Source organism: Gymnoscopelus braueri (assembly GCF_963280865.1).
Source record: "Gymnoscopelus braueri genome assembly, chromosome: 20".
NCBI lineage: Eukaryota > Metazoa > Chordata > Actinopteri > Myctophiformes > Myctophidae > Gymnoscopelus > Gymnoscopelus braueri.
Window position 1 is genome coordinate 3416882 of NC_137622.1, and position 23841 is coordinate 3440722.

The following is a 23841-nucleotide window of genomic DNA, read 5'->3' on the forward strand; positions in this document are numbered from 1 at the left end:
GCGTACAGTGGTGTGTGTGAAGGCGTACAGTGGTGTGTGTGAAGGCCTACAGTGGTGTGTGTGTGAAGGCGTACAGTGGTGTGTGTGTGTGTGAAGGCGTACAGTGGTGTGTGTGAAGGCGTACAGTGGTGTGTGAAGGCCTACAGTGGTGTGTGTGTGAAGGCGTACAGTGGTGTGTGTGTGTGAAGGCGTACAGTGGTGTGTGTGATGGCGTACAGTGGTGTGTGTGAAGGCGTACAGTGGTGTGTGTGTGTGAAGGCCTACAGTGGTGTGTGTGTGAAGGCCTACAGTGGTGTGTGTGTGTGAAGGCGTACAGTGGTGTGTGTGTGTGAAGGCGTACAGTGGTGTGTGAAGGCCTACAGTGGTGTGTGTGTGAAGGCGTACAGTGGTGTGTGTGTGTGAAGGCGTACAGTGGTGTGTGTGAAGGCGTACAGTGGTGTGTGTGAAGGCGTACAGTGGTGTGTGTGAAGGCGTACAGTGGTGTGTGTGAAGGTGTACAGTGGTGTGTGTGAAGGCGTACAGTGGTGTGTGTGTGTGTGAAGGCGTACAGTGGTGTGTGTGTGAAGGCGTACAGTGGTGTGTGTGAAGGCGTACAGTGGTGTGTGTGTGAAGGCGTACAGTGGTGTGTGTGAAGGCATGAAACAGCAAAGACTGATGCCATATTTCTGTGTCCGACGTCGATAGGGCTGTCACAATTATGACATTTTACATGACGATTAATTGTCACACAAATAATTGCGATTAACTATTTAATTGTGTTTTTGACGTTGAACACTGGAGCATTATGAATAAAAAATTACATTTCCGTTGGCTTTTAGGCTTTGAAGTTGCACAGGGCAGATATTATAGATAATCAGTGTTGGGGGAAACGGCGGTAAAACTACCGCCGTTACTGTAACGGAATACTTTTTGGGGTAACGGAGTAACCTAACGCGTTAGATTAGCAATTGGAGTACTTCGTTACTAGTTACGTTTTCAAATAAGTAATCCGTTAGTTTTTAAAAAGATGTCCCTCATTTTGTTGGCACAGATATAAAAAAGAAAACCCTGAGTCATATTTCCTCCTCATTATTTTGCCAACACGGAATACACGTAGGCTACTGAAAGGGGTGTGTGTGTGTGTGTGTGTGTGTGTGTGTGTGTGTGTGTGTGTGCGTGTGTGTTTGGCTCTGCGCATGTGCAGAAAAGCCATGCGCAGCCCGGCTCTTTCAAGCGAAATGGCAGAGAACGAGAGCTCAGCGTCAGCCTTAACTAATTGGAAGTATAAACATTATTTTGATTTTGTGGAGGACAAGGATGATAAAAACTATACTGTCAGATGTAAGCTGTGTCTGGGTAACAAGTGCCTGTCTGCTTCGAAGGACTCTACATCCAATTTAAAGAAGCATCTTGCTAACAAACACCGCAACACAGCCTTAGTGGCTGGGGCCGACGACGCGGATGTAAACAACAATGCCGGACCAGCTCCGAAACAGCAACGATTAGATTTGAGTGTAACTTCAAGTAAAACCGTCACTCAAAAGGAAATCAATGAGCTTGTAGCTGGTTACGTGGTGGAGGAGATGCTTCCTATTTCAACCGTAGAGTCTCCATCATTCCGTAAGATCATTAATAAAATTCCTATGACGCGCAACAAGGAGGGAACAGTGCCTGACAGGAAAACGTTTGCCAACTACCTCGACAAAGCTTACTGTGATATGGAGAAAGAACTGAAATCAACGTTTGAGGGCTTACAGTACGTTTCCACCACAGCTGACCTGTGGACAGCACACAATAAGAGTTTTATGGGGATGACAGCCCACTGGATCTATTCCTCTACTTTGCAGCGCAAGAAAGCTGCGATTGCTTGTAGGCGAGTGAAGGGAAGGCACACTTTTAACGTGGTCGCCTCTGAAATTGAGCAGATTCACATATCCTATGGCCTTAGTGGGAAAGTGACAGCCACCGTCACCGACAGGGCCTGGAAACTGGCTCCAATTCTGGGTCTGACTCTGAAGCAGAGGACGCAAGCGAAGAGGTTACCTTTGCAGATCTACACACAGTGCTTGCTGACGAGGACGACGACAATGCCTTTGCTCTCCCTCCACACCATAGATGTGCGTCGCACACGCTCAATCTCATAGCCAATGACATAGAGAAGTGGCTGGTGTCAAACAGTGAAGCCAAAGCGGTGTACAGGAGCGCCACTGCCAAATGTTCTGGCCTGTGGACCAAAGCTAGAAGGTCAACTGTGGCATCAGAGAGCGTGGAGAACATTTGCAGGAGAAAGCTTCTGGTTCCTTCTAAAACAAGGTGGAACTCCTTCTATGATGCCCTGTGCCGAGTCATTGACAGTCCTATTGTGAACAAACTGAATAAACTTTGCACCGAACTAGGCATCAGATGCATTACAGAGAGAGAGTACCATTTCCTAAAAGAGTACTGTATGATTGTGAAGCCCCTCACAGTGGCCTTGGATATTCTTCAAGGCGAAGACAACTGCTTTCACGGCACTATCCTGCCAACACTCGAGGCCCTGATGGCTAGAACCCTGAGGTTAAAGGATAACCTCTCCCGTGCTACATCTGGCCTGCCCGACGATGCCATAGTCGAGGTAAAAATTGTGTTCATGCTCATAGCACTTTATCCAAAATTGCCATATGTGCACTGTCTATAGTGCACTGTCCTTGTTATGATTAAAATGATTATTATAATTAATAATATCTATTATTATTAAAATTTTATATTATTTTGTATTAAATAATACAAAAATGTAACACAAATAACGTGTTTTTATTAACATTTTGTAATATATGTCTTGCAGGCCGTCAAGAGACGTTTCGCATCCACGTTGGACAGTAAGGAGGCCTTAATGGCTGCAGCAACCCTTCCTAAATTCAAGCTGCGTTGGATGAAGGACGAGGCGCAAAAGGACTGCACGAAGACGCTTCTCGCTGCCGAGTGTCGCGCTGTCTCTGTTGGGGAAGCACCGCAAGAACTACCGCTGCCTGCACCTGTCACCGGAGAAGAAGACGAGGGTGATGATTTCTTTGCTTTTGCAGAAGAAAGACATGCCGTCTCGTTGACGGCGGACAGTGAAATAGCGGACCAACTCAAGTCAGGTTTCGAATTGGATGTATTGAACAATTTCCCCAGGATCAAGAAGATCTTTCTTCGGCTCAATACCGCAACACCATCCAGTGCCCCCGTGGAGAGGCTTTTCAGCCTCGGGAGTCTCGTCCTCACCCCCAAGAGGAATAGACTATCCGACTCACGTTTTGAAAAACTTCTCCTCCTGCGTTACAATCACCACTTTGGATTAAACGAGTAACTGTTGCTACGCATTGGTTTGGTGAGTCACTCTGTGTTAGCCTGTAGGCAACTTTGGCCATGTTTTGAGAAGCGTATACACTTTAATAGTTTGTAGTGTAGCCTACGTTTTTGTGTTTAGAAAAAACTATGCACCTTGTCCTTTGACCTTTATACATTGTATGCTGCTGTGCTGAATGTAGGCATGCTGTGAAGTTTGAAGCCTCTGCACTTTGTTATAGATATCATAGCCTTATGTGGGCATGTTTGTTGTTTCCTGTGCATCTTATTTATAGGCACTTTGAGAAGTCAGGCTACTTGTATTTTATTGTAAGCCTAAGCACTGATTCATTTGTTTGTTTTTTTGATTGATTGAATGTACTTTATTAACAGGTTGCAAATAGTACAGAGGTACGAAATCAAATGTGTTCCTGTACGTTTAATGTGTGACTTTTCATGTGGAAATGTCCTGATTGTCCACATTTTGAAGGCTGTAGCCTATATTGTATAAGCCCGTGTTTTATTTTCATAGAGGCAGCTGTTAAAATATATACCTCTCTGAGTCAGCGTCAGTGCTGATTGCTGTCAGATTGTGCACAAGAGTGTTGTCGGGAGACCTACCTCCGTTTCTGTAATGCACTTTGAATTTAAATTGTTTTATTTTGCAGTTATATTGAAATGTGCCTAATTTGTTGCATAGCCTATGTTGGAGCCTATACTGTATGTCCTCATTAAGCTGCATGCATATTGAGCCCCGGTTTCTGTACACTGATTTTCTGTCCGCTCCTACGTGTAGGCTGGCAGTTGTGGCGAATTATATTCGTTAATTGTTAATAAACTAAGAAAGAGCTGTAAAGGGGATATTGTCTATTGTTTATCATTCTTGTTTTTAACCATAGAGTTAATTAATATGGGCCGTAGATAAGTCCACGCAATGACGGTGGGCAGCCAGTAATACAATGTAACAAACTTGCGCAACTTAAAATGCAATTCAAAAATGGGTTTTAATTGTCAGTAACGGAAAAGTATTCTAACGAGTTACTTTTGTCAGGGGGTAATCCAGTAAGGTAACAGATTATTTTTGAACGGCAGTAACTTGTAACTTAACGAGTTACTTTAAAAAGTAACGTTACCCAACACTGTAGATAATATACAAATAACTTAAATAACTTTACACTTTCAAAAAATTAATAGTGAAAATAGGTGATCTAGCTGAAAATAGCAGATCTAGAAGCTCACAACGCCTACGTCTCTATTCTCGGCCATTCTCGGGACGCGACACCATCGCGCGACTTAGCACAAGCTTTAGGGTCCTTTCAGACGGCAAGCAGCCAACACGCCTATGTAATTCACTTTCAATGAGAGGCGGGCGATTATTTGGGACGCGCGGAGAAGTTGAGGGGCTGGATTGTGGTGAGCTTTTGTTTTCTCCGCACCGCGCAGGAGGACAAAACAACAATGATCGGGGCGTGATCACCGCTGATCCGAGCGGTAACGCCCGCGTGAACCGCTTGCCGTGTGTTACGACCTTTTGAGACCCCTGATTACCCATGTTTTGACTCATATTTTGTCAAAAAACTGCAGCATTTTCTAATCAATTTGAAAAACTTGACTGAATAAACAAAACGTAAATATAAAATACCCACATGAGCTGAACGTCATTTTATTTAACGTCTTATCATTCAAAAATATAAATAAAATAGCCGATCAACAAGCATTGCATAAATAAAACATTTTGAGAACTACATAATCAGCTGCATAAATGATACCAATATGTCCTAAAACTAAAAGTCAAATAATGGCCAATATATCAAACCGATATATCGTAAAAGAGACACAATGAGCGTGACTTACTGAGTCCGGGTCGCTGATGGACACTTGCTCGGAAAAGCGCACTTTGGGCGGGTTTGTTCGCAGACGGGCCTTGGTGGCTGCACTTATGAAGGCAGACTTAGGTGACTGAGGAAGAGAGAATGAGGAAGAGAGAAACACAGAGAGAGTTGTAGTTGTTGTTGTTGAAAGTTGTCGAGCCAGTTAAAAATCAAATCAACTCAAATCACATTTTATTGTCACAACACAGACGTAAGGTAAAAGTGAGGTGAAATTCATATTTATGCAGGCTTCCACTTTTGCAGATATTAAAGTAAAAAATAAAGGGAAAATAAAAACATGGAAGTAAAAATGTTTAACCGAAAAGAAAGGAAAAGTCAGGGAAAATTGCAAAGTAATGGGTTTCCAGCTATATTGCGGCATAGTTCAAAATAATGTGACTTTTATGAGGCTGGAAGTACAAAATGGTTCCAGCCTATAAATTATCAAATTGCGCGAGTAAAAGAAAAACCTTTTCCATTTATGCTCACAGATGACATGGCTTTTTCCCCCCTCAGTAACACCCAATTTAGATAGATGGTAAATAATTGTGACATTTCAACTTCCACAGGGGTAGATGCACAACAATCTGTATGTAGTTAGGAACTAAAGCCTTACATGTGTTTATGTTTATCTGTAGCGTGTTTCTATAGAGTGTTAATGTGCATCTATGGGGTGTTAAAGTGTATCTATAGAGTGTTAAAGTGTATCTATAAAGTGTTTAAGTGTATCTATATAGTGTTAATGTTTATATAGTGTTAATGTTTTATGAAAGGGCTTTCAGAATCAGGAGAGAGAATCACTCTATGTTTAACTGCACAGATCACATGATTAGACCAGAACAATGGTTCCAAAACCTTTCTAGATCAGGGCCCACTCTAAAATCTTGAAAGCTTTCCTTTCATTTTAATGATAAATCAATTGATTGTGTTCCGGCTTGGATCAATGGAACTAAATGTAGCATACTTTAAGTTGACATTTAGCGGTATCACAATGAAAACACCATGACTTTTTTTCTATGCTTTTAAAAAATGTATATGATATTATCATTGAATTGGAAAACTGCAAGTATTGTAACTGGGACACAAATAAGAATTATTTGGGGGCCCATTTGCAATACACCAGTGTGTCTGGCCCACAGGTTGGGGACGCTGGACTAGAACATCGTTGTGAGAGTGAGAACGAAGAAGGAGAGGAGAGCGAAGAACTGAGAGAATGTCGCGGAGAGACAATGACAGCACAGACAAACAGAGGTGTTTACAACCAGGCTCAGAGACAGAGACAATAAGGGAGACACAGCAAAGGAATAAACTTTACTCAGGGGAAATTCATTAACAAACAATCCAAGAAATAACAGAGTGTGTCAGGCGGTTCATCAGTGGTATTTGTCAGTGGTTCTCAAACTTTTTCGCTGTGTATTTGGCTGCGGACCCCCATCTGAAAATATTTTGTGCCAGAGACCCCCAGATGATTTATAAATAATTCAAAAATTTCCAAACATTTCCGCCATTTTTCAGAAATCTTCAAAAAATGCAGATGTACAAGCTTGCAGCGCGGCACACAAAGTGACGGGCTGTGAGCTTGTAGATCTGCTATTTTTGAATAGCCAACGTATAAATGGATCAAGTAGTTCAAATTATTTTGTTGCTACATTAACTACTTTTGCTGTTGTGAACCAACTCCCCCTGGGGGTCCCCGGACCCCACTTTGAGAACCAATGGTATATGTGGGTGAATGACATGTATGATGTAGCCGGGGATTTTGTAGGATGCAGTCAGAACCAAACAGACAAGCTCAGTGGCCTTTAGAGCAGGAGTGTCCAAACCTTTATTCGAAGAGGGCCATATTTCAAAATATATGAAAAAAAGAAACTTTAGGACTGCCTGCATCTCCTGTCATACGGTATCTTTAGACCACAAAGTCATTTACAAATGCATCGCATTACAACAATTTTATCTACTCACTCATCTGTGCTGTGAAACCAATTATAAATCTAATTATGCTATTAGACTCCATTTACCGGCAACGCAGGACCTATCCCCACATTGACATCGCCTCATCTTGCACTAAATCACACACCAATGTCATTTTGGGGAACAGACAGTGTATCTTGTTTTATTAATTATTTATATTCATCAATGTTTTCATTTTCCTCAACTCTTAAGGCTGGGACAAGTAATTACAAACCGGGCTAAGGTCAGATGTGCTTGAAACTTTACTAAAAATCTTCACCTCCTCAAGTATCTCCACTCTATGGCGCGTGAGCACATATTCATCAGCTGTGCCAGCTTTAACCTTGTGTTAATTTAAAAGCAGCAATATGGTCCGGAACTCAATGTTTAAATTGCTCCACCAAAGAACACCATTGATTAAAACGTTTGCTCAGCTCTTTAGCAAAACTCCAAATGTGTTTTGCTATTCAATTTTCTTTTGCCAATTAAAAAACACTGATGGTACTGTAGTTCTCAGGCACAAGTTGATCTGCCTTTAATAGCACAGACCTGATAGAAGCATCATTTCTGTTTATATAGAAGCATAAAAGCAGCACATTTCTCTTGCTGTTCAAAAGTCACACCCAAATTAATATGTATTTGTCCGCGGTTTAAAAAATATTCCAAATGTTTCACCTTCTTTCAAGATTTGTTTTGGAAAATAGCAGATGTACAGTAAATAAATAGGGTTCAACTGATTTTTTATTTTATTTTAACACATTAAGACCTGGAACGCATCTGTGTCACTTTAGATTTCTTTGGCTATTCAAAAATAGCAGATATACAAGCTCGTAGATCTGCTATTTTTGAAAAGTCTAGATTTTTTTTTTAAACTGTTAGGATTTTTATTTTTTTTTAAAGAATTGCCTCAGGTCTTAATGGGTTAACACATTTTGCTGAGGACCCCCTGGAACCCCCCTCAAGGACCCTTGGGGGGGGGGGGGGTCTCTGACCCCCCTACTATTCTACACTGAGAGCAGATCATGCGTCTTGGCCTCTACAGGTAAAAACACAGTTTATGAGCGGAGCGTGTCTGGCCACTTCCTATCCACAACACGCTCAAACAATGAGAAAAAAAAATGAAATGTTTTTTTTAACCCATTCAAACCGGGAACGCATCTGTGTTTTAACCATTATTTTATACTTTTGCTATTCAAAAATAGCAGATCTACAAGCTCATAGCGCGGCACCGAGTGCCGCTCTATGAGCTTGTAGCTCTGCTATTAGTTTTCTGAAATCGTGACAATTTGTGCAAATCTTTGAATATATACAGTATATATTTAAAGCAAACATCTTTAACTAAAATATTTGCTTCAGGGGATTAACAGTTAAAACAAAAAAAGTATGTTGCTATAATCAGTGGTTCTCAAACTTTTTCATGTCAAGGACCATCCAAATTTATATGTATTTGGCCACCGACCCCCATCTCAAAATATGTTGTTCCAGGGACCCCCCAGAAGCACAGAATGTTCGCTTAAAAAAAAAATATATATATCCAAAGATTTCCACAAGCTCATAGCGCTGCACTCGGTGCCGCGCTATGAGCTTGTATATCTGCTATTTTTTAATAGCCAAAGAAATCTTAAAATGTTGTTGAATATCGTTGCTGTTGGGCAGAAACCTCTTATCTCCATATTCTTTGTGTTTTCTTTCGTAAATGAACGCCATACTTGATCATGCAACAGCGTCACACAAAAGCATCAAAAGTAGCAGATGTGCAAGCTCGTAGATCTGCTACTTTTGTAACAGTTTTGGACATACGTATGAGGTTTCCACCCGACAGAGACGATATGTGTTCGATCCAACGGACAACCTGTTCTTCTCCCCAAGACATTGCTGCTACAATGTATGAACAACAACAACAAAAGAATCTTACTCTTAAGTACTTCCACAAGATGTAACAATAAAGAAACCCTGAACCTTGAACAAGCACAAAAACTACAACTCAACATATTCACCGTCACAAAGAGTTGTAGACAAAACAGAGCAGCATTTTAAAAACTTTTAAGGTCACAACATTGACCGTAAAAAAGGTATTCATGGGACCATACAAATTGAATTAGACAAATTGTTAGATATTATCAAATTGCTGAATTAATTATGTGTCTCCCAGACTCCCAATAGCACAAACAAAAACCTCTCATCAAACGCAGTGTATCGGAACAGACCCGCACAAATCCTGTTTTTTCCACGAACACAAAATCCACCGTGACAACTTAATTTTCCCTGCAGGATCAATAAAGGTCTTTCTGTCTGTCTGTCTGTCTGTCTGTCTGTCTGTCTGTCTGTCTGTCTGTCTGTCTGTCTGTCTGTCTATAGCTCCAACAAACCCAGTTAGGGTACGTTCACACATGCGTGACTGAAACAGCCGTTCACTTCCATTCATGTGAAGAGGTGGAGCTTCCGGTTTGCGGTGCCTTCACACATTACGTGAAGCAGCTAAAACTATGACAACAATGATGCACCCCACACAACAGCGAAACGGTTTGACACCTCAGTATTTGTGGGCTACACCCGTTCGGTCGTACATGTGTGACCGCACCCCTACGCTACCAAGTCAAACACAAACAAAATTGTGAGTAGCCTAACAAAAATAAGAAATAAAATAAATGCTTACAAAGCCAAACAAACAAGCTTCCATTTGTTACAAACAAAATAGACAAGACATTTGTTAAACCAAATACCAACCAAATAAACCCAACTCAAGGTATTAACAAATAATCCAAGAAATGACAAAAGGGGATGTTGTGGAGTGTGAGTGGATGTAATGACATGTATGATGTACCGTAGGGGTGTTGTAGGATGCAGAACCAAACAAACAGTAAACCAAACAAGAGACGTGCAGCTGGTTGAGAGACTCAGTGGACCAGTTTATGATTATGTGCCATTGGGATTCCCCAGGTCCAGGGGAATCCCATACATAGCCATGAATACATAGACGCTGCAATGGCCACTTGGGCTGTGCGCCAGGGTCGGCCCCAAATTAGGAGAGGCGGCTTGTCATAACTCCACTGCAAGACACATGCCAGAGTATGTAGATTCCTGAGATTAAACTTTTTTTCCCCTGTTTTGGGACGAGAAGCCATTTAAAAAAATGTAACCCAGTATCCTATATCATAACATAGCTATACATGTCTAACATTTGTAACAAGCCAAACTGCTTGAAAATAGGTCTAGAATTCAGCGAGTTATGACGACAAAATAGATTAATTGTGGAGGGACCTCATGCTTCAATAGACATACAGTATATGGGGCATACATGCATTAAGGAGGTACGGCTTGTCCCTGCTAATATGGAGGCCGCGGTGATGATGATGATGGATGCAATGTTCTAATGACCAGCAGCAGCCAGTGAGGTTTCTATGTGTATATATCTACGAATCCCGCCTATACCGGCTAATAGACAAAACCAGTCCAGTTCACATATGTCCAGATTTAAACGTTCGTTCAATTTCTCGGTGGATTAGGAATACTATACATTTTTGGAAACTTCTGAGAATATCAAATCAGAAATTCCAAGTAGTGGAAAAAATAGTATTCCATTTTTTCTAAATCTAAGATGGCATCCTAAATCTGTTCTAATTAGCACCATTGGATTTCCTGACCCCAAAAAATATATATTTAGCTTCTGGAATCCTGATCCTAAATCATCTAGAAGCCAGGCATCTAGTACGGATGCCTCCTGATGCCTCCTATAGGGAGGTCCTCTGTGCACGCCCCACTGGGAGAAGCCCCCCTTGCAGGGGACAAGATGAGGGAATTGGATGGCCTTGGAACACCTCGGGATCCCTCAGGAGGAAGTGGCTAATGTTGCCCGGGAAAGGGAAGTCTGGAGCTCTCTGCTGGAACTGTTGCCCCCGCGACCGACTCCAGATAACCGTTTGAAGATGGATGTATATTAAAGATTGCCGTTTTTCAAAATCCAAGACAGCCGCCATTTTGGCTTCTGCACAGAATGAAGTTAGCAAAAATGGATAGTTTTCCTAATCCCCCCGAAATTTTAAGGAAATTACACAAGGAAACAGAACAGGCAAGCAACCAACAACACAAACACACAACCAGCAGGGGAGCCAGAGAGGACGTGACAGACAGACGGACGGACAGACAGACAGACAGACGCAGGGAGACATGGCAGGCAGTATTCTTCTACCTGATGTGGCTGCAGCACAGTGAGCACTATAGAGTCTTTACAGCGTCTACAGAGAGGCAGACAGACAGGAGAGAGTGCACTGGGTTAGATAATAATGCTGCTGTGGAAACAGAGAGAGACAGAGAGAAAGAGCCGTGGTATTTGTAAGACATTCTTCTGTGTTTTTTTTATCTCTGCCATTTTCTCACTGTCCTTCAGTAGCTTGCAGGCTGACTCATCCGCCGTTGTGTGCGGATGTAGCCCATGCATGCACTGTTGCACATGGATCCATTGTCCAAATGCAACCTAACTTCAAACTCACTGCCCCCCTACGGAAAACTCACTACAAACTACTGGGGTGACACAAAAATCGATCATCGATCAACTAAGTGTATACGGTTGAAGTGGTTGAAAAGTTTTAAGCCAACCGTGACCTTAAAATAGAAAGTGAAATCAAATTGTGGATTTTGAGAATAGTGACACCCCTACTACAAACACACTAACACCCCACAAAGACCTCTCTATAACCTCACTACCTCCAAATAATAATTCACTACGCGCACTATCAATCCCACCATCGGCCCATTTATAGTCTCGTTATCAAGAACGGATGCACAGTATTTACGTATGCGTTCAGAACACATTGCTTAGATCTCTCGTCTAAATGAAGGTTCAACCATTTCATCCACGAGACCTACAGTACACACAATAGGCTCTATGCACAGCAGCCATATTATCACTTCCTTCACAGGTGTTAACAATGATACTAATGGCTCTGTTCCATTTAGTGTAGCACAGTAGTTCTCAGACTTTTTCATTTCCACGATCCCCATAACTCTGAGAGTGTACAAATGGACCCCTTCTCCTCCGCTCCAACAACACCAACCTTCTCGTTGTCCCTGACACCAACCTCCGCACCATGGGCGACCGGGCCTTCTGTTTCACAGCACCATGGTCCATGTCTGTGGAATGCCCTCCCTGACCACCTGAGAGCACCACAGTTCTAATTTTCGTGGACTTCTGTTTGTTTTTCGTTCTGAGTTTTAATTTCAAATTTTGGCCCTTTAGTTTAGCCTAGTTGGGTCTCTTGTAATTGTTTTGTTGCCTATGCTGTTTTTATGCCTTGCTTTTAATCTGTAGCACTCTGAGATTCGTGAGAATGTAAAGTGCGTTATAAATAAAATGTATTATTAGAGTGTTTCCAGTGAGCCAACATGCACAATATCAGCATCCTGACACTGTTTGACCAGAATGGAACAGAGCCTTCATTAGTATCATTGGCAACAACTGTGAATTCCTTCACAATATGGCTGCTGTGCATAGAGCCTATCACCCACAACGCTACGTCCCTACTGACAAAAAACATGGCATCTGTAGAGGAGGGGATGGTCACTACCACCCCCCCCCCATGGTTTCCTGCGGTATTGCACCTTACGGATGCATACCTTTCACATCCGTAAGCTTTGAGACAATGTGCAGAATGATGGATACAATGAACGCAGAGTACGGAGGGAGACGCTCCATTCGTACCTGTACTTGACGTTGAGTAAGGTAGGGTGCTCCGATAGATTGGCCACTGATTTAAATCAGGCAATTTTCACTAAAATTGGCTCGATCAGTGGTCGCCAAATATTCCGATCCGAAAAGTTGATTATTTTCCAGTCATATACTGATATGTGCCTGGAAAAAACTAATTTGTTTTTGCTAATAAGCTAAATAAAATAAAACATTTTTGGAAATATTAGCCTTTTTTAAATCCCCTTACGCACAAGATCGGTACTGGTATCATCCGATTCCGAGGAAAGAAAATATGTGATAGGTATCGGACCCAAAAGTCCTGATCGGACCATCCCTAGTATAAATGGGCCTTATAGACATCACTGCCGCAATTTTTTCCATTGAAAATACCATAGGCTGGTCATCGATTGCGTCATATAAGAACCTTGTTCCAAAAATAAACAGTCAAAGCATCAACTGACGGTGAAAAAGTACTAATTTATCCAAAGAGTGCGAAAGTGAATACATTTTCTCTGAACACAGAAGTGTAACTCATTATCATAAACGACACAGAGTGCGTGACCTGACAGAATCATGGGGCTGATGTGTTTACTTTTGGAACACAGTTCTTATCTGACGCCATGTAAGATTTCCCTATTTTTTTTCAATAGAAAAAAATCCTTCCGTGACCCAGGGGTAGCGGGAGTGACGTCAGGACTTCGGTACTCTATTCACCTGTTTCCTAGGCTGTGTGTTTTCCACTTCCTGTTGATTTCATTGGATATCATTGGTCATCTGACCAGTTTCATTGGATTTCATTGGATCAAATCGACAGGAAGTGGAAAACACACAGCCTAGGAAACAGGTGAATAGAGACACACGGGGACTACAACATTTACGCCCACAATTGAGACAGTGCACCCACGCAAGGTCCGTTAGAACGATGTACTACAGCTGTCCATACCGACTTTGAACAGGGGAATTCTCATCCCAGTCCCGATTGATTTAGTTCATGTCTATATTTTGAACATCTCATAGGCTTATATTAATTTTCTATCTACCATAGAGCTCCGACGGTACATGAAAAATTAAAACGTGTGGGTTTACCGTTGTTGTATTAACTTGCCTGAATGTAAGTTGGGGAAATAACCCAACTAAATGGAGGAGTGACATATACCGACATTTTCAACTACTTAGTAAATTCTCCAGGTTAGTATTAATATACTATAGTCTTGCAAGATGCTGTTTGGATAATTGTCCAAAATAAATAGCCTATAAAAATGATACATGAGAGACACAAACGTATCTCGGTATTGAAAACCTCAAGGGATGCGTCCATGACATATATACCATGCGACCACTTAAACTTTAGATTTCAGATGCTAGAACTTTTGACTTTTCCATACACTGATGGAGTATATTATAGTATATTGTGTGTTTTATATTAAGATGACAGATATGGGACATTAAAAAGGACAAATCAAACAAATGGGACACTTTAAAAGAACACAAAAAAAAAAATCACTACAACCTCAGTAGTCAACCAGGGAAATTACAGTATTTTACGATGCCTCTCATAGAGATTGCGTTGACAGCTGCAGTACATCGTTGTAACGGACCTCGCGTGGGTGCACTGTCTCAATTGTGGGCGTGAATTTTGTAGTCCCCGTGTGTCTCTATGACTCCACTACTTCAACTCCCCTGCCCCACCCCACACACAAATTCTAATAGGCTCTATGCACAGCAGCCATATTATCACTTCCTTCACAGGTGTTACCAATGATACTAATGAAGGCTCTGTTCCTTAGTGTAGCACACTGTAGTTCTCAGACCTTTTCATTTCCACGACCCCCACAACCCTGAGAGTGTACAAATGGAACCAAATGGACCCTTACGGGTCCATTTGGTTCCATTTGTACACTCAGGGTTACACGCCCGTGGAGTGTTTCCAGCGAGCCAACATGAACAATATCAGCACCCTGACACTGTATGACCAGAATGGAACAGAGCCTTCATTAGTATCATCGACAACACCTGTGTATTTCTTCACAATATGGCTGCTGTGCATAGAGCCGATTCAAAGGGGCTTTATTGGCATGAGAAAAAAATAAAACGCCCCACTCACACTACCACTGCCCCCCCCCCACTAACTTACAAGGCCTAAGACTCTCTCTAATCCCCACCCCACTATCCTCTCTGTGGGGACAGTAAAGGATGTTACCTTACAAGGTCTATGACTCTCTCTCGTGGCACGTCGCTCACCGGCTCCTCGTTGATGGCCAGGATGTGATCTCCTGGTAGCAGGTTGTTGAAGGACGGACCATCTGACACACACACACGCACACGCACGCACACACACACACACACACACACACACACACACACACACACACACACACACACACACACACACACACACACACACACACACACATTTGTATGTTTGTATTCTGAGGGCATCATTATTTTCCGATGGCAATTTTCATGAATGTAATTTTGATAAACAGATTTTGAGCCTATATCAACTCATTTAGCTGGGGAACCCCCTCAAGGACCCCTGGGGGTTCCTATAGGTCCCCAGCTTTGAGAACCACTGGTCTAAACACAATCCTCAGCCCTGGCTAAATGATGCCATCCTGATCCGAGCCTATGAGGCAAGACTGGTAGAGTGGAGAAAGGAGGAGCTTAAAGTTTCTTACGACATCCTGAAAGACATGTTTGGTTTTATACCAAGATACTGTCAAAACTCAGTGACAGCAAACTGTTTTCTCCAACCGCCTCACCAAAAACCGTCACAGGCCAAAAGCTCTTTTTGACACTGTAAATGCAGTACTTTATACTCCGGTTACTGCCAGCCTCCATGTGTCCCTAACAGCCTGTGATTTTATTTTTCCGGACAAGGTAGCTGAAATTAAATCAGACATTTCACCTTTTTTCTAATGACCACTCTGTCTCTGCCATGTCTAACTGCTGTCTTATGTCAGTTTGAGCCTGTGTTTCTCCTGTGTCTGATAGATATAGTTTCCCGTGAAGCCCACAACCTGCTTCCCCCATGCCTCCTTAACGAGCCTTTTGGCGGCCCTAGCATCCTGTCAATTATCTGTCTTGGTTCAGGCTATGTCCCATCATATTTTAAACATGCTGTAGTTCAGCCTATTATATACAACAACAAAAAAACCTTGACCCCACAGACCAATTTCAGACCAATTTCCTGTCAAAAGTTCTCGGAAACGTTGCATTTCATCAACTACAGTCAATTCTCAATGACAATGCAACCCTAGAAGCCAGTCTTGGTTTCGGAGCACAACATAGCACTGAATGTCGTGTTAAAAGTAACACATGACTTATTTTTAACTGTTGACTCTGGAGACTGTGCTATATTAAGGCAGCGCGACCTCAGCGCTGCATTTGACACGGTCGACCACAAAATTCTGACTTCACGATTGAACGTGGGGTTGACATTCAGAAGACATTTTCAGTTAAGACGGGTGATATTTCATCCTCCCCGGCCCCCGTCACCTACGCGGTCCCTCAAGTGTCAATTCTCGGTCCCTTCCTATTTTCACTGTACACAGACAGAGATACCGTGTTCTGTGATGAAGGAACCCAGGGGAGCCTGGGTTCCATTATCCCAGAACACGGTATCTCTGACTTTCCATCTTTACACCAATGATATATCCAGCTGTCAGTGGTGGAAAGTAACTAAGTACATTTACTTAAGTACTGTACTTAAGTAAAATGTTGAGGTATTTGTACTTTTACTCCACTACAATTATTTGAAACATACATTAACCACTTCAGCCATAGGCTATTTGAAAATAGCCGATCTACAAGCTCACAACGCGTCGCATCGCAACGCGTTGTGAGCTTGTAGATCTGCTATTTTCAAATACTTTAGTACTTTAAGTATATTTTGATGCCAATACTTTTAATGTTTTTACTCTGGACTTTTACTTGTAACAGAGTATTTCTATATTGCAGTATTGGTACTTTTACTTAAGTAAAACATTTGAGTACTTGTTCCACCACTGCCAGCTGCACCTCCCACTGAAACCAGATAGAGGAGTCCTGACTGACACGCGTACATCACCACTTTTCTGGGCTTCCTTCATTGGCCCCCAGTCAGACTTAGGACTAATTTTAAAGTTTTATTATTTGTTTAAAAAAAAATGAACCTGAATGGACTAGCACCACCGTACAGTATTATGCCAGAGCTAATCTGCCCCTTTGACACCTACTGTATAAGCAACTTAGATGGTCTGACCTGATGCTTCTGAGGGTGCCGCAAACCCGGTTGAAATAAAAGGGTGATTACACTTTTTTCAGTTGTTCCTTCCTTGTTAGCTTTGCCCCTTTTCTAGACACTTTTCTCTAGACACTTTTAAAACTCTCCTTTTTCATCCAAGGACTGTTGTCACTTTTTTTTTTATCTTCGGTGTTATTTTATTCCATTTTCATGTTATGCAGTTTTAACAAATTATTAACCCATTAAAACCGGGAACACATCTGTGTAACCATTTTAACCATTATTTTATACTTTGGCTATTCAAAAATAGCAGACCTACAAGCTCATAGCGCGGCACAGAGCGCCGTGCTACGAGCTTGTAGATCTGCTATCTTTTTTTGTTTGTTGAAAAATCGTGAAAAGTTGCTATATGCCATATTTATCAGTGGTTCTCAAACTTTTTCATGTCAAGGACCCCACAATTATATGATAGCCACGGACCCCCATCTCAAAATATTTTGTTCCAGGGACCCCCAGAAGCAAAGATTTCAGTTAACATTGTATGTATGTATTCAACGATTTGCACATATTTTCATGATTTTTTTCCTAAAAAATAGCAGATCTACAAGCTCATGGAGTGCCGCGCTATGAGCTTGTATATTTGCTATTTTTGAATAGCCAAAGAAATCTAAAATGACACAGTATGTGTTCCCGTATTGAATGGTTAATAATGTTACATTTTGTGCGTGCACGGAACACACACACACACACACACACACACACACACACACACACACACACACACACACACACACACACACACACACACACACACACACACACACACACACAGACACACACACACACACACACACACACACACACACACACACACACACACACACACACACACACACACGCACACACACACACACACACTAACCGGTGGAGACAGAGCGTACGATGACAGGGCACTGGCTGCCTGCGATGAAGCCAAAGCCTTGGCTGGGGTGCCTCTGGATGGTGACCTGTCGACTTGAGCCAGGAGTCAGGCTACCACTGTCCATACCATCCTGGCCCTCCTCTAACATCGCACAGCTGCACACACACACACACACACACACACACACACGCACACGCACACGCACACGCACGCGCACACGCACACACACGCACACACATGTGCACGCACACAAGCACGCACGTGCTCGCGCACACACACACACACACACACACACACACACACACACACACACACACACACACACACACACACACACACACACACACACACACACACACACACACACACACACACACACACACACACACACACACTGTTGTTAGAAACAGAGAATGAAACAGCTGAAACAGAGCATGATGGTGATATTCACGACAGTGGTTCTCAAACGTTTTGATTCCAAGGACCCCCAGTTTGCTATATGCATTAGGCCACGGACCTCCATAACTCTCTCAGAGTTCCATTTGGTTCCTGACTATCAATAAGTTAGCTGGGGACCCCCTGGAATCCCCTCAAAGGGGACCCCCTGGCAGTCCCCGGACCCCACTTTGAGAACCACTGACGTATAAGGGATAATTCACCAGGAGCGAGTTGAAATGACCACACACGACGTGGGGGAGCGAGAAAGAAGGTGATATTGCTGCCATTTTGATGTAGATGAATAATAAAAAACAAAACCATAAATCCTTTTCAAGCTTTTAAAAAGCTGCCGAATAATGGCATCACTCTTCCCCCCATTTTTGGGCGGTGAAACCGCCCCTATAAGTGAGGTTTGGAAATTTGTACAATTATCCTGCACCGTGATTGGCCAATCACAATCTATTCAGGACTGTGATTGGCCAGTGTCACATGACACATGTGCATAGCCCTATATAAGAAACCATAACTTGAAAAAAACCATTAATTGGTTTTTTTCAAGTTATGGTTTCGTCCATCATAAAGAGTGTTTCAATAAATGTATTTATCTTTTGTACATGATTGGTTGACTCCATTCAGTATTGTGATTAGCTAGCAAGACACCGCCCACTTCACACAGGGTGTGATTTTTTCTTTATTATTGGTGTAAGATAATCATTGAAATAATTTTGTCACGTCCAAAATTATAGTTTTGTTTACTTCTGTGAGCTGACAGCCAGCATTATTTTAGCTGAGGGTAGGCTATAGGTGAGTGGGTAGAGAGTCGGAAGGTCACCGGTTCGCCCCCCCCCCCCGTCCTGCCCAGTCTGTGTGTGTTAAGCAAGATAATTAACCCCTAATTGCTCCCCGGGAGCTGTGTTAATAGCAACCACTGCTCCAAATAGTTAGGATGTTTAAATGACAGGGGACAAATTTCAGTGCAAATGTACCGTGACAAAACAGAAACTAAAGGGGACAAATTGTTTAATTATTATTATCAACAATGCTTCTGTTTTTGTTGCGTGTGGTAAAGATTCGCGTTATCATGGTGCAAAGTACACGAGTGCTGCCTTGTAGACCTGACTCAGGGAAATAAGGAACCTTATGCAATAGAGGCGTTGCGATGTGGAGTGCAGTTCCAGTTAAATGATAGAAAAGTGGTGCATGGTTCTCGTCCATTCATCGAATGTATAGCTACAGTAAAGTCCAGTGTGTTAATTTGTTTTTATAGCTGTGCACAAATTGTACTTGTTCGTTCAATGTGTTCTTGTTAGCAGCGCTACAGTATAAACTAAGTAAGAATAGATGTACAGTACTGACATGTGATGTGACACATCTCAGACAATCAGAAGGGTGTGATTGTCCTATGGCATGTGGCCAGTGTAAAGTAACTAAGTACATTTACTAAAGTACTGTACTTAAGTACAATTTTGGAATATTGTTTACATTACTGGAGTATTTCCAATTTTCAAAACTCTTACTGCTACTCCACTACATCTCAGAGGCAAATATTTTACTCCACTACAATTATTTGAAACCTTTAATTAGTTACTTTGTACATTTAGATTATTATTAAAAAACATACGTTACCCACTTGAACCCTATATACATTTTGGCCATTTAAAAATAGCAGATCTACGAGCTCACAATGCGACGCGATGCGATGTGAACTTGTAGATCTACTATTTTCAAATGATTTTTTATACATTTTATACATTTGAAAACGTTTGAAATGGGACATTCTGCATAATGAGTACTTTCTACTTTTGGTACTTAAGTACATTTTGATACCAATACTTTTGTGCATTTTACTCTGGAAAGTGTATTTCTACCTTGCAGTATTGATACTTTCAATTAAAAAAAAATTTGAGTACTTTTCCCACCACTGCATGTGGCTATTTTATTTTCCAGTAGCCTACCGTGGTATGAATATTACTATGGGGAGTTACATTTGTGGTGAAACACATGTATTCATCACCAGATGGAGGTGAGTATACCTGTCACATGCGTTTGTGTGTCCATCCTGGACCGTGGCCATCCCCTGAGAGGAGGGAGGAGCATGGGGCAGGGTCGCACTGCAGTGGACGCTCTCTGATTGGCAGTCATTCACCTGAGGGACGAGACACCATGAAAGATGCAAGAGAAGCAATATCAGTAAAAGGCATCTGACAGTCCTTCTTGCGGCAGAGTAAAAGGAAAAAGGACTCGAAAAAGTAATCGAGCGGCTGTCGGCGGTTTCGGAATTGAATTCATTTTCAGTTTTTGAACTTGTAGTCTGAGCACATCGTGCGATGGCCCCACCGCACAGAGACGGAAAATTACAAATATTGTACAAATTTAATTTCATGGACTGCACTCGCAGGCATTTTTCTGTTCTGAAACTGGTGCTCTGCCCTTTATGAAGTTCAGATTTGTCGTGAAATATTTATAGGCTGGGACTCTCAAGTTCTCACTCGCAAACAACAGTTCACAGGCCCTGTGATCTGTCTGAAAGAGCAGCTAATATTCACCCCCTACAACCTCAGTATAACCTCACTACAACCTTACTGCAACCTTTTCATTGATTGATTGATTGATTGAATACTTAATATTAACACGATTATTAACAGTACAGGAAGTACAGTCAAATGTAATGCTAAACGGATAACACAAAAAGCCCTCGGGCCAAGTTTCCATTGTGATCCATTATTCAATTAATCAGTAATACATAATAATACATACAAATACCATTACATTAAACCCTGCACTGTCTATTACGGGCTCCTGTGCCAAAAGTACATCCAACATGTGCCGTGATTACTTTAACACTCATTTACATATTTATTGTATGTTGCTGCTCACTTTTTTTTTTTTTTTTCATATTTATTTTTGGCCTTTTTATGCCTATATTGATCGTATAGTAGGTTAACATGAAATGGGGATAGAGAGATGGGGAGTGACACGCGGCAAAGGCCGTCGGGATCGGGATTCGAACCCGCGACGCGCTGTTAGGCTACATTGAGCCTAGGTTGCCGGGACCGCTACAGCCTCCCTGCAACCTCATTCCTCACTGCAGCCTCACCACTACTATAAAAGTAATCTAAAACCATTATGCATTCTGCAAAAAAGAGCCATTAGAATAGTTAACAAGGTAGGCTATATGGATCACACAAATGTACTGTTTTCACAATCACACGCCATGAAGTACATGGACCTTGTCGAATACAAGACTGCACTCATTGTGTTTAGAGCAAGACACAAGCTATTGCCAGGTAACATACAAAACATGTACGGTGATAGAGAGGGGGGTTACAATTTGAGACGAGAGCTTAAAGGACAATTTCGCCCGACAGTTTTCTTACCTTTATTATGATTTTATGATATCCTAGGACGAGTTGTACAGTACAGAAATTTCACAACTCAATAACGGGTCCGCCGCAGTTAAAAACCCGCGCCTTTGGTGCTTGCTTTAAATCGCGTATTTTAATAGCATTTTTTTTTTATGGTTTTTCGCGAGATATCAGATGTTTATATTTATATTATGTGTTTTGTATTTTATTTGTCTTTTTTAAACAATGTTTGAAATAAAACTCATTCATAGTATTTTACATAGATTTTAGAAATTGTATTTGTAAATATTATTTGAATTAGCAATAAGGGATAGGACTAGACGTTTTTAACTTCATCCTTTGCCCTTTTCGAACACCCCAGAGTACATGTATTTGTTTTCATTTTTTATATTTCTTATTTTAAGTGTATTATGTTTATTTTATGTATTTATTTTTGTCTTTTAACAGTGTTCGAAATAATCATTCATTCATTCACACAACCTCACTACAACCTCACTTTGACACTTACACATTAATTCATTCACACACACACACACACACACACACACACACACACACACACACACACACACACACACACACACACACACACACACACACACACACACACACACACACACACACACACACACACGTGCACACACACACACACACACACACACACACACACACACACACACACACACACACACACACACACACACACACACACACACACACACACACAAACACACACACACACACACACACACACACACACACACACACACACACACACACACACACACACACACACACACACACACACACACACACACACACACACACACACACACACACACACAGAACCTCACTGCAACCTCACTTGGACACTTACACATTAATTCATTCATTCACACACACACACACACACACACAACCTCAACCTCACTTTGACACTTACACATTCATTCATTCATTCATTCACACACACACAACCTCAACCTCACTTTGACACTTACACATTCATTCATTCATTCACACAACCTCACTACAACCTCACTGCAACCTCACTACAACCTCACTGCAACCTCACTACAACCTCACTACAACCTCACTCCGCACTGCAACCTCACTACAACCTCACTACAACCTCACTCCTCACTGCAACCTCACTCCTCACCGCAACCTCACTACAACCTCACTCTGCACTTTAACCTCACTACAACCTCACTCCGCACTTTAACCTCACTACAACCTCACTCTGCACTTTAACCTCACTACAACCTCACTCTGCACAGCAACCTCACTACAACCTCACTCCTCACTGCAACCTCACTACTCACTGCAACCTCACTATACCCTCACTCCACTACAACCTCACTACACCCTCAATCATCACTCCACTACAACCTCACTAACTCTCCATGCTGTCCAACTCCATTAACTTGCAAAACAGCCAAGTACACAATGAGCACACATGCTCACACAGGCACACACATGCTCACACAGGCACACACACACACGCCTGGTTCTACACATCCACACAGAATGCCTTTGAAGCCTGGCAGGCAGGACAATGGTAATGCTGAAACACACATTTTTATTGACATGGAATGAATGTGGCAGAGAGAGAGAGAGAGAGAGAGAGAGAGAGAGAGAGAGAGAGAGAGAGAGAGAGAGAGAGAGAGAGAGAGAGAGAGAGAGAGAGAGAGAGAGAGAGAGAAAGAAAGAGAGAGAGAGAGATGAGAGAGAGAGAGAGAGAGAGAGAGAGAGAGAGAGAGAGAGAGCGCGCATGACAACCTGTGGCTGTGATGCATTTATTGAATTTTCTCCATTTAATTGCAATTTTGGTAACACTTGATATGCATCCCATGTTTATGATGTGTTATAAACTGCTTATACACACAATATAGACATGGGATGCATAGCAAACATTAACATTATGTCTTTGTGTGTCAGCTTTTGTAATAGACAAATTGATTCGTCTATTGTCTGTATTTCACACGGTAACCCCCCCCCCCCGGGTTGATTTAGTGGACAGTAGTAACAATAACAGCATGGCTCTCGCAGATCTGATGGAATGCGTAAAAGAGAGAGGATGTGTAAACTCTTTG

General features: G+C 42.0%; 1 protein-coding gene across 1 annotated transcript in view; it reads right to left on the reverse strand.

Annotated features, from left to right (window-relative positions):
- Positions 1-20520, reverse strand: part of frmpd3 (FERM and PDZ domain containing 3) — a gene marked incomplete at its 3' end in the record, with an annotated part of 54949 nt that extends 34429 nt beyond the window's left edge. Inside the window, exons 1-5 of the mRNA XM_080416277.1 lie at positions 20414-20520; positions 17943-18097; positions 14996-15098; positions 11299-11344; positions 5143-5247 (exon numbers count right to left, since the gene is read on the reverse strand). Coding sequence (XP_080272403.1) covers positions 5143-5247; positions 11299-11344; positions 14996-15098; positions 17943-18097; positions 20414-20454 — 450 coding nt within the window. The 5' untranslated portion in view covers positions 20455-20520. The remainder of the gene's footprint in view (positions 1-5142; positions 5248-11298; positions 11345-14995; positions 15099-17942; positions 18098-20413) is intronic.
- Between the last annotated feature and the right edge of the window lie 3321 nt (positions 20521-23841).